General features: G+C 34.2%; 1 protein-coding gene across 3 annotated transcripts in view; it reads right to left on the bottom strand.

The window, feature by feature from the left end:
* Sclt1 (sodium channel and clathrin linker 1) overlaps positions 1 to 14,256 on the bottom strand; it is a 172,694-nt gene that overhangs the window by 134,691 nt on the left and 23,747 nt on the right. For all 3 annotated transcript variants that reach the window (XR_013425526.1, XM_078020706.1, XM_078020705.1), the window contains exons 3-5: positions 8,156 to 8,214; positions 7,559 to 7,631; positions 4,160 to 4,215 (exon numbers count right to left, since the gene is read on the bottom strand). Coding sequence is in view for 2 of the 3 variants with exons in the window: in XM_078020706.1 (XP_077876832.1) it covers positions 4,160 to 4,215; positions 7,559 to 7,631; positions 8,156 to 8,214 (188 nt within the window). In the remaining variant the exon portion in view is untranslated. The remainder of the gene's footprint in view (positions 1 to 4,159; positions 4,216 to 7,558; positions 7,632 to 8,155; positions 8,215 to 14,256) is intronic.

Genomic DNA, 14,256 nt, shown 5'->3' with positions numbered 1-14,256 from the left:
AATAGACTTTTGCTCCTCTATGTTGTTCTTGTCAGGTATTTTGGCCACAGCAATGAAAAAATGGCAATGCAGTATGGTAAAAAAAATCCATAAAAGTCCATGATTTTAGTTCAACAAATATCTGAACAGATTATATACAGGTTAATAAGACAGTTATGGTTCTATTTATATTCATTCAAATACACAAACAAATCAAAATGGAAGAGCCATAGGAAAATAGAAAGGAGAAAATTCTATCATACTTACTTGGCTTGATAGTAAGAAGGGAAATCATGTAAAGATTCCAGGAGGCAAACAGTGTTATCCTTGTTATTAATAACTCTAATAGTACCACACATCCAATAGTAACATGCATAGTTGCTTTTTTGGCTGCTACCATTAGTTAGTTGGTTTCTATAGTACACTACAAATTCTGGGGGAAAAAGTCAATCTTACTGGTTTAGCTAACTGCAGAACTAGTTTGTTGAGGGAACTGGTAGATTGGCCACTGTGAGAAAGCTGGACTATCGGGAAATAGTTATACCAATTGGTGGTTACAGGATCACACCTGTTTGGCTGAGATCCTGAGATCAGGAAGTTGCTGGCAGAGCTGACATTCACAGGAGCACCCTGTTACAGCTGTGAGAGATGTGACTGCTAAAGCAGTGGGCTCAAGAGCCATACTACACTTGTTAGATCCTCACAATCAAATACATGCCAGAGGCTCAGCCTCTCTTCCTACTTGAGTCTCAATGTAGGTCTCTTCAAGTGCTTATCATTAGCAGCACCCAATTCATATCCTGGACTAGTTAACAGTTTTCCAGCCTCTGAAGTATAGGAAAACATATTAAAAGGAGGTTGCAGCAGATCTTAAGTCAAGCTAAAATATCTGCCAAAATTTGTTATTATAACTGCATAATTGAATTAAATATGACACAAACTAATAAAAGTATAGAAGTTGTTTTTTCTGTGAAACCTAAGCCAAATGTGAAAATCTCAATAAATATAAATTGAACAATTGCTGTTAAAATGGAAGTAGTGAAGATAATTAATTACAAGAAGTCAGAAAAATTACAGTCACATAGGATTAAAAGGAAATAAAGAGGATCTCTGAATTCTCATTCTTCTTCAAAGAAATTGAAAAGGAAATTATAAATGAAATACACTTATATGGTCTACACATGACAGACAACAAAAAACTACAATTAATAGACTTAAAGTTAAGACCCTGGCATATCAAAAAATTAAGGAATGCACGTTCCTTTATATTAACTCAAAGTCAAAATTTTTAAATTATCTATTTTTTATTATCCACCAGTTTTTTGACTCTCAAACAAAAAACCAACTAGTCTGTCAGAAGATAAGAGGGTGTCTACTATATCTGATGCCAGCTATAATGTGAGTAATAAAGACAAAGAAGACTCAAACACAATTCCAGCCTATATGTCTCTGAACTGGATTTGTTCTTGATATTAAGATGTACTGTTCTTTTATGTACTAAGAAAAAGAAAAACTGCTGCCTACAACCTTTGACATGCCATGGACTCTGGATACATCTCACTTTGGAGGTGTTAAAATGGACAAAGGGGAGAAAGTACATCTTAGAATCAATTAAATGAGACAGAAGAGAGAGTTAGACAAATATACATAAACACAAAACATTCTAGACAATTGCTTTGTGTGACCTCTCCTTTCACTGGACAAACTTTCTTCATCCTCTAAATCCAAGCCTGCTCAGTGACAATGTCCACACCATGACTATGGGGCAGGCTTTATTTTGGGGGTTAATGCAGAATAGCCTGAGAAGGCAAATTATTGATTCTCTTCTTAGGCCACTCCAAGGAAGGGTATTCTCCAGCTCTGAAGTATAACTGGAAACAATCCTTCTAAAGTGCACCCTCACCCTCTCTTGTGCTTAAAATCCTTCAAGGGCTCACCGTACTGCTGCTATCTGTAGGAAAAGTTCAAACTCCTTAGCAAAATATGTAAAATCTTGTGTAATCTGGTCCCCACTCCCCATCCAAGTCTCATCATGAATAATTTCCCTAAATATGCAGAGGTATAGCCATATTAATAGACCTGTAATTTATTTTATTTTCAGCTAATGAAATACCACTTATTCTGAAAGAGTCATCTTGAATTTCACCCAGCAGTTTGAGCCTTATCTGATATCTCCAGTCAGAGAAAGGTTTTTCACAACTGCATCCTGATCTACAAGGATATGTTGTAGTTACTGTGTCTGCCGTGCCCAGACTTAAGTCACCCCGTCCATAGCCCATGACTCTAGGAAACTGCATGAGCTATACTGTGTACAGGGAAGTCAATGATTAAGTCAAGGGCAGCCCTATCAATCAAGGTCTACCATAAGCTGGCTGGTATGAAGAGCTCTGATGAATACAAGTGTTGGTAGTTGGTTAAACCAACAGGATTGGGTGTCTTGAATTTGAACTATAGAAGAGACAGAATTCTCCTTTTGGTTAGAAGAGTGGAAGTAGCTGCTACACAGAAGGCAGGGTGAGACCCTGTGAATTGGAAAGAGGAGCATATCCTCAGTGATGATCCTGATGTTTTCCCAGTTCCAGTTTCAGTACATATATTTCCTCGTTATATATTCCAACTGCTTTAAAATAACATGAGCCTCTCTTTCTTGAAGCATCTAGATCTAAACAGGAATATATATGTAAATATGAATATATATAAATGTTTTATGTTACTACAACAAATATTAATTGAACATTTCTGACTAACATTGGCACTAAAGATATGATAATCAGGAAAAGTGAAGTCAAATTTTAAAACTTTATATATCAGAAAACAAAAACCAACAAACTTATTAAACAATAATGCAAAATAAATCACTTTAATTTATTAAGTACTAACTTTATATTCTTTCTGTTTTCTGATTCTAAAAACAGAAAGCTTTTTAGAATTTCCTTATATTCCCAATAAAGATCTTAAGATAGTTTTTTCCACTACCTTAAGATTGAAAGAAAAAGAAAGTTCTGTTCCTCAAATCCTGTAACCTGGGAATAGATATTTTAAACATCTATGGTCTACTATGTTGTATGAATAATTGCCGCTTATTATTCATTTCTGTTCATTTCCATATTTCTGCCTCTTATAAGAGTGGCCAAAAGCCTGAAACTATATTTCTTAGATATCTCTGAAGCTGGAGTTACAGATAAGATTAAAAATTTACCACTAGGAGGCATGTAAGGGAAATACAGACATCTTAATAAGAAAAAGATAAATAGAAAATTATGGGAAAGATGAATAAATATTTCATGAGAAAAGATAACCAAATGGGTAAACAAACATGAAAAATGATTAGCCATATTAGTATTTAGAAAACGTAAATTAAAACCACAATGAACAAAGTAACAAAATTTAAGAAGGTTGATAAGAGCTAGTGCTAGTAAAATGTATTGGTCAATATAAAGTTAGAAATATCACTGGTGAGAATGTAACTTTGAAAATTCAGTTGGTATTATATTGTAAGGTTAAACCGCTGTATAATCTCTGACATAGTAATTTCATCCCTGGAAACTCTCGTACTTGTGAATGATATTCAGTGAAAAAAAGTAAGTACCAGACTACTAGATGACATGATGTTTATATAGTTTTTAAACATGAAAAATTAAACAACATATTGTTTGTGGATAGACACACCTATAAAATTTTTAAACAGAGATAAACAAAATTCATGATAGTGTTTACTTCTGGCAAAGGTTAGAAGAATGGAAACAGGGACGAAAATATGGGTAGACATATCAGTACTGGCAACATTTTTAGTCCCTCCTAAGCAGGATGGGGGTTGACAAATTTCTGCTTTATCAGTATGTTTCCTAAAATATATAATACATGACACTCAATTGATTACATTTATAAGATACTTATTGTGTGCCCTATTTCAAGTCCTTGAAAAAAGGCTTTATCCTTACAGACAACCCTATGAAAAAGGTTTCGTTAATATTTCCAATTCACTGATGAGAAAACTAAGCAGAAAGAAGTTCGATAATTTACTTAAGGTCACAAGAATTGGAGCCAGGAATAGAACAACAACAACAACAAAAATCAGATGCCAGAGCATAGTCCTTTAACCAGTAGATTTTATGTATCAAATATAAAACTGAAAGTTGCCAAAAACAGCAAAAAAAGAACCAAAAGCTAAATGACCTACCTTTCATTTTCCTTGATGACATTTTCAAGTTGTAGTTTCATCTCACCCATCTGTTGCTGAAAGAATAAGATATGGTGTAAGGATACATTTTCCAGATGATTAAATCTCCATCAACTAGTCTATTCACATGGAAGCAATCTGACTTAATATTAGTCTAAGATAAACTTACTCATTACTTTTAATAATCAACTTTAAATGTGAATAGTTTGATAATTCACAGAACATAAGAAAACATTCACTTTGAATAGGCTATAAATAAGATAAAATACTTTATGTAATACATTGAAAAATATTTGTACATATAATTCCTAACATTTGTAGCCATGAAAAAAGGATGAAAGTTACCTCTCAGTATCACATTATAACAAACACCAGATGATTCCCATATCTTGGATATATCTTAATTCAGCTTAGGTGAAGCCCCCTTAAGTGTGAGCATTTTGGTTTTCTTCAGCAGCCATTCATTTAGTCTCTGACTCAGCAGCTTCATTAACTATCTATACCTTTGCACTATGCAAGGCTGCTGTGGAAATCAGGCATGGTCACTGACTTATACTTAGCAGGAAAGAGAGTTTAAAAATAAAACACATTCTGAAGAACAAAACACATCCTGCACAGGGAACAAGTTGAAGTTTTGATGAACTTTCTCTGAGGGAATAAAGGGACTCCTAGGATTTCAAAACAAAAAGGAAGGAGAACTATAAGAAAAAGCATAAAGGCAAATAATAACTAGTTGGCTCTCAACAAGAATAAATGGGTGAGTGGAAGAAGGAGGCCAGGTAAAAATTACACTTGAAAGTGCCATCAACTTGGACATGCCCATTGACCTTGATTGTGCACCCTGGTGAAGGACAGGAGCCAGGCTGGAGTGAGCCCTGGCAAAAGACACATAGGACAGACAATTCTCCAAGTCCTCCTCTCTCCCTTCCAACCAGAGAAGCTCAAGGTAGCTTGCTCTCAGAAAGCAGCAATACTCAATTCTAACTTTATTATAAAGCTGGTGTGAAAGGTGAATTTTTCCCAGAACCCTGCTATGCCTGAATCACACTTAAACCAAAATGAATTAACTTACTACCAGATAACTGAGCACTGACCAGACATGGAGTAAGAAATAAAACTGGAAAAGGAAGATGTGGATCTTCAATGTGCTGCCGAAAGATCTGGGTTTTACTATAGCAATTATCTTTATTTAAAAATTCTTTTTAAAAAATTGATCTTTAAAAATTTTTTAGATATACGTGTTTCTTGAAAAGTATTTCTTATTTGCAAAAACTTACAAAGGATACATATATATCAGTTACATTTATAGATGGATAATAATGGCTACATTTAAAATCTTTACTGTAAAATATTTCAAAACATTTATTTGAAAGGGAAGGAAATTGACACAGTAGTTCTCACAAAATCTAATTTCCCCCTACTATTTACCTTTTTTTCTGGCAGAAAATCTTTCTATAGAGAATTACAGCAATTCTTTTCCTGCTTTGAAGATAGACTATTTTTGGATCAAGTCAGTAAGTCATAAGAATTAGTTCTACTAATTAATAATATCGATTTGAGCAGTGATTCTAGAAGAAGCTGTCAATATCTTTTTTTCGTCTCTAAAATAAGTAACAACTATTTATCATCATAGATTCTGGACTTTCTAGTAATTAATTTAGTAATCACCTTTAGATGGTGAGAAGGCTAAATGAAAATGAAACTAAACACTGTAGTAAAATAGCTGACTAAAGGGATGCATGAAACTTATAATAAAAAGTATAAAGACTAATTTCAAGATAATAAGTTATTCTATGCTATAACTATTAGAGCACATAATATGCCATTTCAGCAACTTATAGAGAGCAGATTCACAAAAACTTTAGAATCACTAAAGATAAAAGCAAAACATCATTTGTGCAAAAAAAGCTTTCTGTTGTTCATTAATTTTCAATTAGAAAGATGAAAAGGCATTATTGTGGTTAGCTTAAATTTAAATGACTACAGGCTAAAAAGTACATAATAAAGACTAGAAAATGAATTAAGAATTGGCTTATGATAAAATAGAAAATGCAATTTAAAGAAAAGCCTGTTTTTGAAACTTAGGTTCATTTTTTACCTTTATATATTAGAGGAACAATCTTTTGTAAATGGAAGTCTACATATTTCCAAATGCAACAGAATAACCTAACTTTATTCTTAGGAATTGTAAGCATGTATTCTCTCAGTAAAGCTACATATTAATCCATTAATTGAAAAATAAGAGAATGTTAAACTAGCTCTAACCATCATGTTTCCATAAGCCTTGTCATTTAATCATCCATCAGATATTTAAAGACCTACTATGGGCTATACTTTAAAGCATAACACAGGATCTTATCCTACCAATGCATAAAGAGAAAAGTAATGAAGACAGCAAGTGCTTAGTGTCTGCCATGTCTAAAGTGCCATTCTGAGAAAAATCAGTCTCAAGGGTTGTTTTTATGTCAATTCATTATACTTTCTTCCATCTGCACTAAATTAAGTCAACCCTGCTTGCCTTTCTACAACAAAACTGATCCAGGGATTGGTATCTTAGCCAAATACAATCATGAGTATATTCAAGCTCTAACAAAGAGAAGTCATTGCCAGCTGGTGGGCCTAGCTTCAGATGTGTAAATTTTAATTAAGAAATGCTTCTATTGTATTATTATCCCAGTATCAAAAATTTGGGGGAGAAAATGTAAAAGACATTCTCAGTTCAAAGAAACACATTATAAATATTAGTTATATTCTAAAAATGTAATGCATTGAAACTCAGATTGTACACTGAACAATTCTGTGCTATTACTCTAATTTTCCATGATTTTAGTTTCAGAAGCCCTGGAACCCAGAATCTGTCTGAAGAGACAGCTTTCTGTGTTTCTTTTTCCCTTCATTCCTAAAATAAGCGCTCATTGCTAAGAGGATTTCAGGAAAAAAAAAAAAAACTGTTGCAGTTCAAGTCTATATTAGAAGTGGATTAATAAAAATATGTAAAAATATAAACAAAAGCATCTGACTGAGACACTATTTCAAATTGAGAGGAAAGTCCATTATGCAAACAGTAAGAAAGACAGGTAGAATGAAAATAATAAGGGTCTTAAAGGATGAGTTAGTTTGAGAGAGAGAAAAGCATATAAGCAAGCAATAATGTGACCAAAAGATTCTACTAAGCATCTAAGATGTTCCTGCCAGACAAGGAAATACTGAGCAAGGAAATACTGAATTAAAAAACAAAACTGAAGAGAAACTTTAAACACACATGCATGCTTACAGAGAGCCACGAATTGATTGACTATAGCAAAATATTTTATTTCTGACAATTTTTTAAAAGAATGTGAATCTTTAATATTTTCAAAATAAAATATTACAAAAAGATTCATAATTAAGATTTCATACCTGATAATATTTCAGCTGGCCATTTAGCTCTTCTAGTTGTTTATCATACTCAGTAATGAGAGGAGCCAAAAAGCTAAAGAAAAAAATGAATATGCTATATTTTAAATGCTATTTAGCTTAATAAGTATCTAACAAGTGAAATAAATTACACATCAACATTTAATAGGAATCAATATCTGGCCTTTTTTCCTAAATTAAGGGTTTTAAATCTTAGCACAATCAATATTTTGGACTGAAAGTTCTTTGTCATGTGTGAGATAGGGAGCTGCTCCTGAGCATTTAGACTATTTAATAGTGTCCCTGATTGTTACGCAGTAGATGCCGGTTGCTATGTCCCTGTCCTTGGGCTTTGCTTGTGGTAAGAAATAAAAATGTTACCAGACATTGCCAAGCATCTCCTGGGGGACAGGGGCCAAATCACCCTCTGCAGTGAATCACTCTTACAGACTCTGTAACACTTGCGTTTCTTATCAGTTCAATACAAGTCACTTAAAACGAACTTAGCAGACCATGACAAAACTTCCCTAATACTAAAAGAAACCTTTAAATGATAATTGATATAATTAAGAAAATCACATTTTTGTGGTAATACTTTACCTTTGGTCAACTACTGAGTTTACTGCTATGTCATCTCCATCTCCTTTGACGAAAGTTTTCTATAATAAAAAATACAAATCTTTAAATGTTTTCTCACATCATTCTAGCCAAAACTGACAGTTTAAATGAAATATAATTTAAAAATTTAAAATTTATAAAATCTATTGATGTAATTCAAAAAGAGAGAAAAAGGGGAAAAAATCAATTTAACTGATATTGAAACTCATTTGGTAAATTTACCAGACATATATGTCAAAACAAAATAAATCAGAACAGAACACTCTTGACAAATTAGAAATATAAGTAATTTTTCTTGATTTTAGAAACCGACATTAATGACCACATTCTTCATGATGACAGAGCAGAGGTGCCACATTACATTCAGCAGGGATACAAGCCTGCCCACTCTCACTGCTGACATTCGACATCATTGTTATGGTTTGGATGTGAGGTGTCCCCAGAAGCACACGTGTAGGACAAGGCAAGAAGGTTCAAAGGAGAAATGACTGGGTTGTGAGAATCCTAAACCGATCAGTGAATTAATCCCCTGATAGGGATTAACTGAGTGGTAACTAAAGTGGTGGGTGTGGCTGGAGGAGGTGGGAAATGGGAGCGTGGCTTTGGGTATATATTTGTATCTGGCAGGTATATATTTGTAACCTCTCTCTCTGCTTCTGGATCACGTGAGCTGGTTCCCTCTGCCACACTCTTCCTCCATGATGTTCAGTCTCACTTTGAGCCCTGAGGAATGGAGCCTGCTCTTTATGGATTGAAAACTCTGAAACCATGAGCCCCTAAATAAACTTTTCCTCCTCTACAATTGTTCTGGTTTGTCTTCAAGTAGCAGCAGTGAAAAGCTGACTGAAACAATCATACTAAAAGTTTTTGTCAATACAACATGATGTGGGGGAGAATTAAAGGAAGAAAAGCAGAATAACAGTATTATTACTTACAGACAAATTACCATTTACCTAGAAAATGCCATATAGACTGCTAATTATTAGGACTAATAAGAGAATATACCAAGTCCCAGATACAATATCAACATAAAAACACATCAGTAGATTCTTCAAACATTAGTACTTTTCTTTTCCTGGATCTACCTTGAAAGAGATTCATAAACTTTATGATTCTATCAACCTTTTAAAACAATGAACATTTTTAGCTTTGTAGTTTTTCCCAGTCTTATGTTCCCCACCACCTTGATTTCTACCTCTTTCTTCTTTTTTTGGGGGGGGGGGTTGTGCTAATTTGCTCTACTTTTTCTATCTTTTCTCCTTAAATACTTGTAAGGGAGGCTATGAACTTCCCTCTGAGCATGACTTTAGTTACATCTTATAAGTTTAAAAAAATGTTTAGATTTTAAATTTTGAGATGATTATAAAAGATTCACAAGCAACTGTAAGAAATAACAGAAAAAAAATGTCATATAGCTTTTGATCAGTTTTCTCCAATGGTAACTAACACCTTGTAAAACTACAGTGTAATATACAGTGTAATATATTCCTCAACTTATGATAGGTTTGTGTCCTGATACACACATCATAAGATGAAAACATAATAAGTTGAAATATACACTTAACTTACCAAACATCATAGCTCAGCAACACAGTACACAGAAAAGCACAGGTTGTGCACCCTTCTGATCATGTGGCTGACTGGGAGCTGTGACTCACTGCTGCTACCCACCATGACAAAAGAGTGCTACACCACATACTGCTACCCCGCCCCAAAAGATGAAAATTCAAAGTATAGTTTTTCTATTGAATATGCATTGCTTTTCACCATACCATAGTAAAAAAATATCTAAAAGCAAACCATGGTAGGTTGGGGACTACCTGTAGTACAATGTCACCACCAAGATACTGATGCTCTCAAGATACAGAATAGTTCCATAACCCAAGGGTCCCTCAGGCAGCCAATTTAGCCATACCCACTTATCTCTCACCCTCACTGCTACTGAACATTGGCAACCACCGGTCTGGACTCCATTTATATTTGTCAGTTTTACAGTGTACATAAATGGAATCAAACAATATCTAATCTCCTGGGATTAGCTTCCCCCCACCACTCAGTACACTATCCTAGACATTTGTTGCCTGTGTCAATAATTAATTCATTTTTATTGCTGAATAATATTATATTGTAAGCATGTACTATACTTCATTTAACCCTTCCCCCCAGAAGGGTATCTTGGTTGTTCTCTGTTTGGGGATATATCATTCATATATATATATATGAATGATATATTTTCCGGTTTTAAAAAAAACTACCAAACTGTTTCCCAGAGTAGCCATAACATTTTATATTCCCACCAACAATTCATGAGTATTACTAATACATTTTATGTTGCTATAACAAAATATCTGAGGCTGTGTAATATAGTAAAGAGGTTTACTTAGCTCACTCTTCTGGACCCAGAGCATGCTCTATTCTGGAAAGGACCTTTCCTGGCTCCACCACAAGGCACATGGCATCATGGTGAAAAGTATGGAAATGGGAGGGATCACCCAGCAAGACCAAAGGCCAGAAAGGGATGCTTAACAACTTGCTCTCATGAGAACAACTCACTCACTTTGAGATTAGCATTAACCCTTCTGAGAGCAGCTCCCCTAATGACCTATCGGCCTCCCACTAGTTCCAACCTCTGAACACCACCACCCTGAACACCATGCCTCTAACAATGATCCCTGGGGAACAACCACAACCAAATCACAGCAATGATTGATCCATTTTTTTCACATACTCGTCAACATATGGTGTTGTCACTATATTTTATTGTAACCATCCTGGAAGGTACACAGTGACATTTCACCATGTTTTGTTTTAAATCTAGTGATTTAATTTAATTGTGGTAGGCTGAACAATGACCACCAAAAATGTTTACATCCTAAACTCTGAACCTGTGAATTTGCTATGGCATATGGCAAAAGGAATTTGGCAAATGTGATTAAGAATTCAAACATGGAAGAAAATTCTAGATTATCCAGATGGATAACCAATGTCATCATAAGGTCTTTATAAAGAAGGAGGCAGTTGGGATTAGAATCAAAATCTTGTTTTCTACACACTCTGCTACATGAAGAAGAAACCCACAGAGACGTGAAGATACGAGACTTCAGACAGAGCACAGCCTTGTGTACACTTTCAGTTTAGTGAACCCATTTCAGAATTCTGACCTCCAGAACTGTAACATAAGAAATTGTGTTGTTTTAATTGTCTGTGTTTATGGTGATTTGTTCAGCAACACAAAAATGATGATAATGAACACCTTCTCCTGTGCTTATGAGATACTGTATCTCTTTTTTCAGTGAAAACATTATCCATTTTCATGTCTTTAGCCATTTACTTAGGCTATGCTGAGGTATAACTGACAAAAGAAAACTGTGTCTCTAAGGTGTACATGTGATATCTGATACACACATATACATGGTTAGGTGACTGCCACAATCAAGGTAGTTAACACATCCATTTCTTCATGTAGCTACCCTTGTGTTTTGTTTTGTGTTGAGAAGCCCTGAGATTTACCTTGTTAGCAAACTTCAAGTATATGACACATTTTTTTTTTTTGTACCAGGAGCTTTATCACTGAGCACATCACACCCTAAGCCCTTTTTATTTTTATTTTTTGAGTTAGGATTTCACCAAATTGTTGAGGGCCTTGCTAAGTTGCTGAGATTGGCCTCAAACTTGTAATCCTCCTGCCTCAGCCTCTCTAGTTGCTCGGATTACAGGTGTGTGCTACCACAGCCAGCTATACTACATTATTCTTAACTACATTTACCATGCTGTATATCAGATCTCTGGAACTTATTTTTGTTATAACTGATAGTTTACACCACCTGAACAAAATCTTGTTTGCTGCCACAATTTTACTCTTTGTTTTTATAAGTTTGATGTTTAAAAATTCTACATCTAAGTACTATCATAAAGTATTTGGTTTATTTCATGTACCATAATGTCTCCAAGTTACATCTGTGTCACAGATGGCAAAATTTCCTTCTTTCTTAAGACTGGATATTGAAGAACTCACTCTCTCCATACATATGACAAAAAATCATTGCCAAGACCAATGTCAAGGAGTTCTTCTGTTTTCATGTAGTAATCTTATGGTTTCAGGTCCTAGATTTAAGTATTTAATCCATTTTGAGTTGATTTTTTTGGGGGGGTATGGCACAAAAGTCTACTTTCATTCTTTTGCATTTGGATATCTAGATTTCCCAGCACCATTTATTAAAGATAATTCTTTCCTCGTTGTACATTCTTGACACCTTTGTTGAAGATTAGTTGCCAACGTGTGAGTTGACTTCTGTGTTCTCTATTCTGCACGACTGGTTTGTGTGTCTTTTTTCATACTGTCTGATAAATATAGTAATATAGTTCTGAATGTAGCTTGAAATTAGGAAGTGAAATGCCCCCAGCCTTGTTCTTCCTCAAGAATTGGTTAGCAGTTTAGGGTCTTTGGTGGTCCCATACAATTTTCAGGATTCTTTTTCTACTTCTGTAAAAATGCCCATGAGATTTTGATATAGATTGCCTGGACTCTATACTGCTCTGGGTAGTATGGACACTTGCACATACTAAATCTTCCAATCCATGAACACACGGTGTTTTACTATTTATTTTGGTCTTCTTTGCTTTCATCACTGCCTTAGTTTTCAATTTCTCAGTGATTTTTTACTTCCTTGGCTAATTTTTCTGAAGTAGTTTATTCTTTTTGATTCTATTGTAAATAAGATTGTTTTAATTTCTTTTTCTTGCCCGACTGATACAACTTTCTTGCCGACTTTTGCTATGACTTCCACTACTATGTTGACTAAAAGTGGCAAAATGATCTATCCTTAAGAATATTCCAAGTAGGCTTGAGAAAAATGTGCTGTTCCTGTTGGAATGTTCCATATGTTAGGCCCTTTGCACAGTTCATGTGCAATGTTCCTGTAGACTTTCTGTCTGAATGATCTATCCACTGTTGAAAGTGAAGTCCCCTATTATTATTGTATTGCTATTTACTTCTCCCTTCAGATATAATAATACTGCCTTATATATGTAGGTGCTTCAATTTTGAGTATATGTATATTTACAATTGCTGTATTCTCTTAATGACTTGACTTCTATCTTGTCTCTGACAAATTTTACTTAGTCTGTGTGCCTCACTGTAGCTCCCCCTGTGAGTGCTCACATCTCGCTCTCTGCCTGTCTTGTTTGCACCTTCATGGAGTATCTCTTCCTAATCCTTCATTTCCATCCTATGTGTGTTCTTTAAAGTTAAAATCAATCTCTTATATGCAGCACATAGTTGCAGTTTATTTTAAATTCAGTCACTTTGTGTCTTTTAATTGGAAATTTAGTTCTTCTATATTTTAATTAATTGCTGCCAATACTTACTAATGCCATTTTATTGTTTTATCGGTGTTTTGTTGTTCTCATGTTCTTCTCATCTTCTCTTGCTTTCTTCCATGGTGGTTTAATAATTTTACTATAACAGTTTGCTTTAATTTTCTTCACTTCTTCTGTGTATCTACTACAGGATTTTGCTTTGTAGTTAGTTACCATGGCCTTACATAAAATATCCCATAATTACAATAGTCTACTTTAAGCCTGTAATAAATTATCTTCAATTGCGTAAAAAATTTGTGCTTTTATACCTTGATTTCTCACAGTTTAAGTTTTTAAATCTCACAATTTACTTTTTTCATGAGTATCCTTTAGCAAATAGATATAGCTACTTTAAAAATTTGTCTTTTAACCTTTATACAACCACGGAAAGTGATTTATACACTATCATTATAGCATTAGAGTATTCTTAATTTGACCCAAATTTAACTTTTAGTTGATATTTTCATATTTCAACACACAACTTAAAGAATTCTCTATGATGAACCCCCTCACTTTTGTTTATCTAGAAAAGTATTTATCTCTTGTTTTTAATGGATAGTTTTGTCAGGCAAAGTATTCATAGTTGACAATCCATCCCCGCCACCATACTTTAAATACATTATCCCATTCTTTCATGGCCTGTAAATTTTCTGCTAAGAAGTCCACTAACAGTTTTCTGGAAATTACCTTGTATGTGATGAGTCTTTCTATTGTTTCTTTCAACA

Source organism: Ictidomys tridecemlineatus, chromosome 9 (genome assembly GCF_052094955.1).
Source record: "Ictidomys tridecemlineatus isolate mIctTri1 chromosome 9, mIctTri1.hap1, whole genome shotgun sequence".
NCBI classification, from domain to species: Eukaryota; Metazoa; Chordata; class Mammalia; order Rodentia; family Sciuridae; genus Ictidomys; species Ictidomys tridecemlineatus.
The sequence above is the reverse complement of the archived record's forward strand: the minus strand, read 5'-3'. Positions and strand labels throughout refer to the sequence as shown.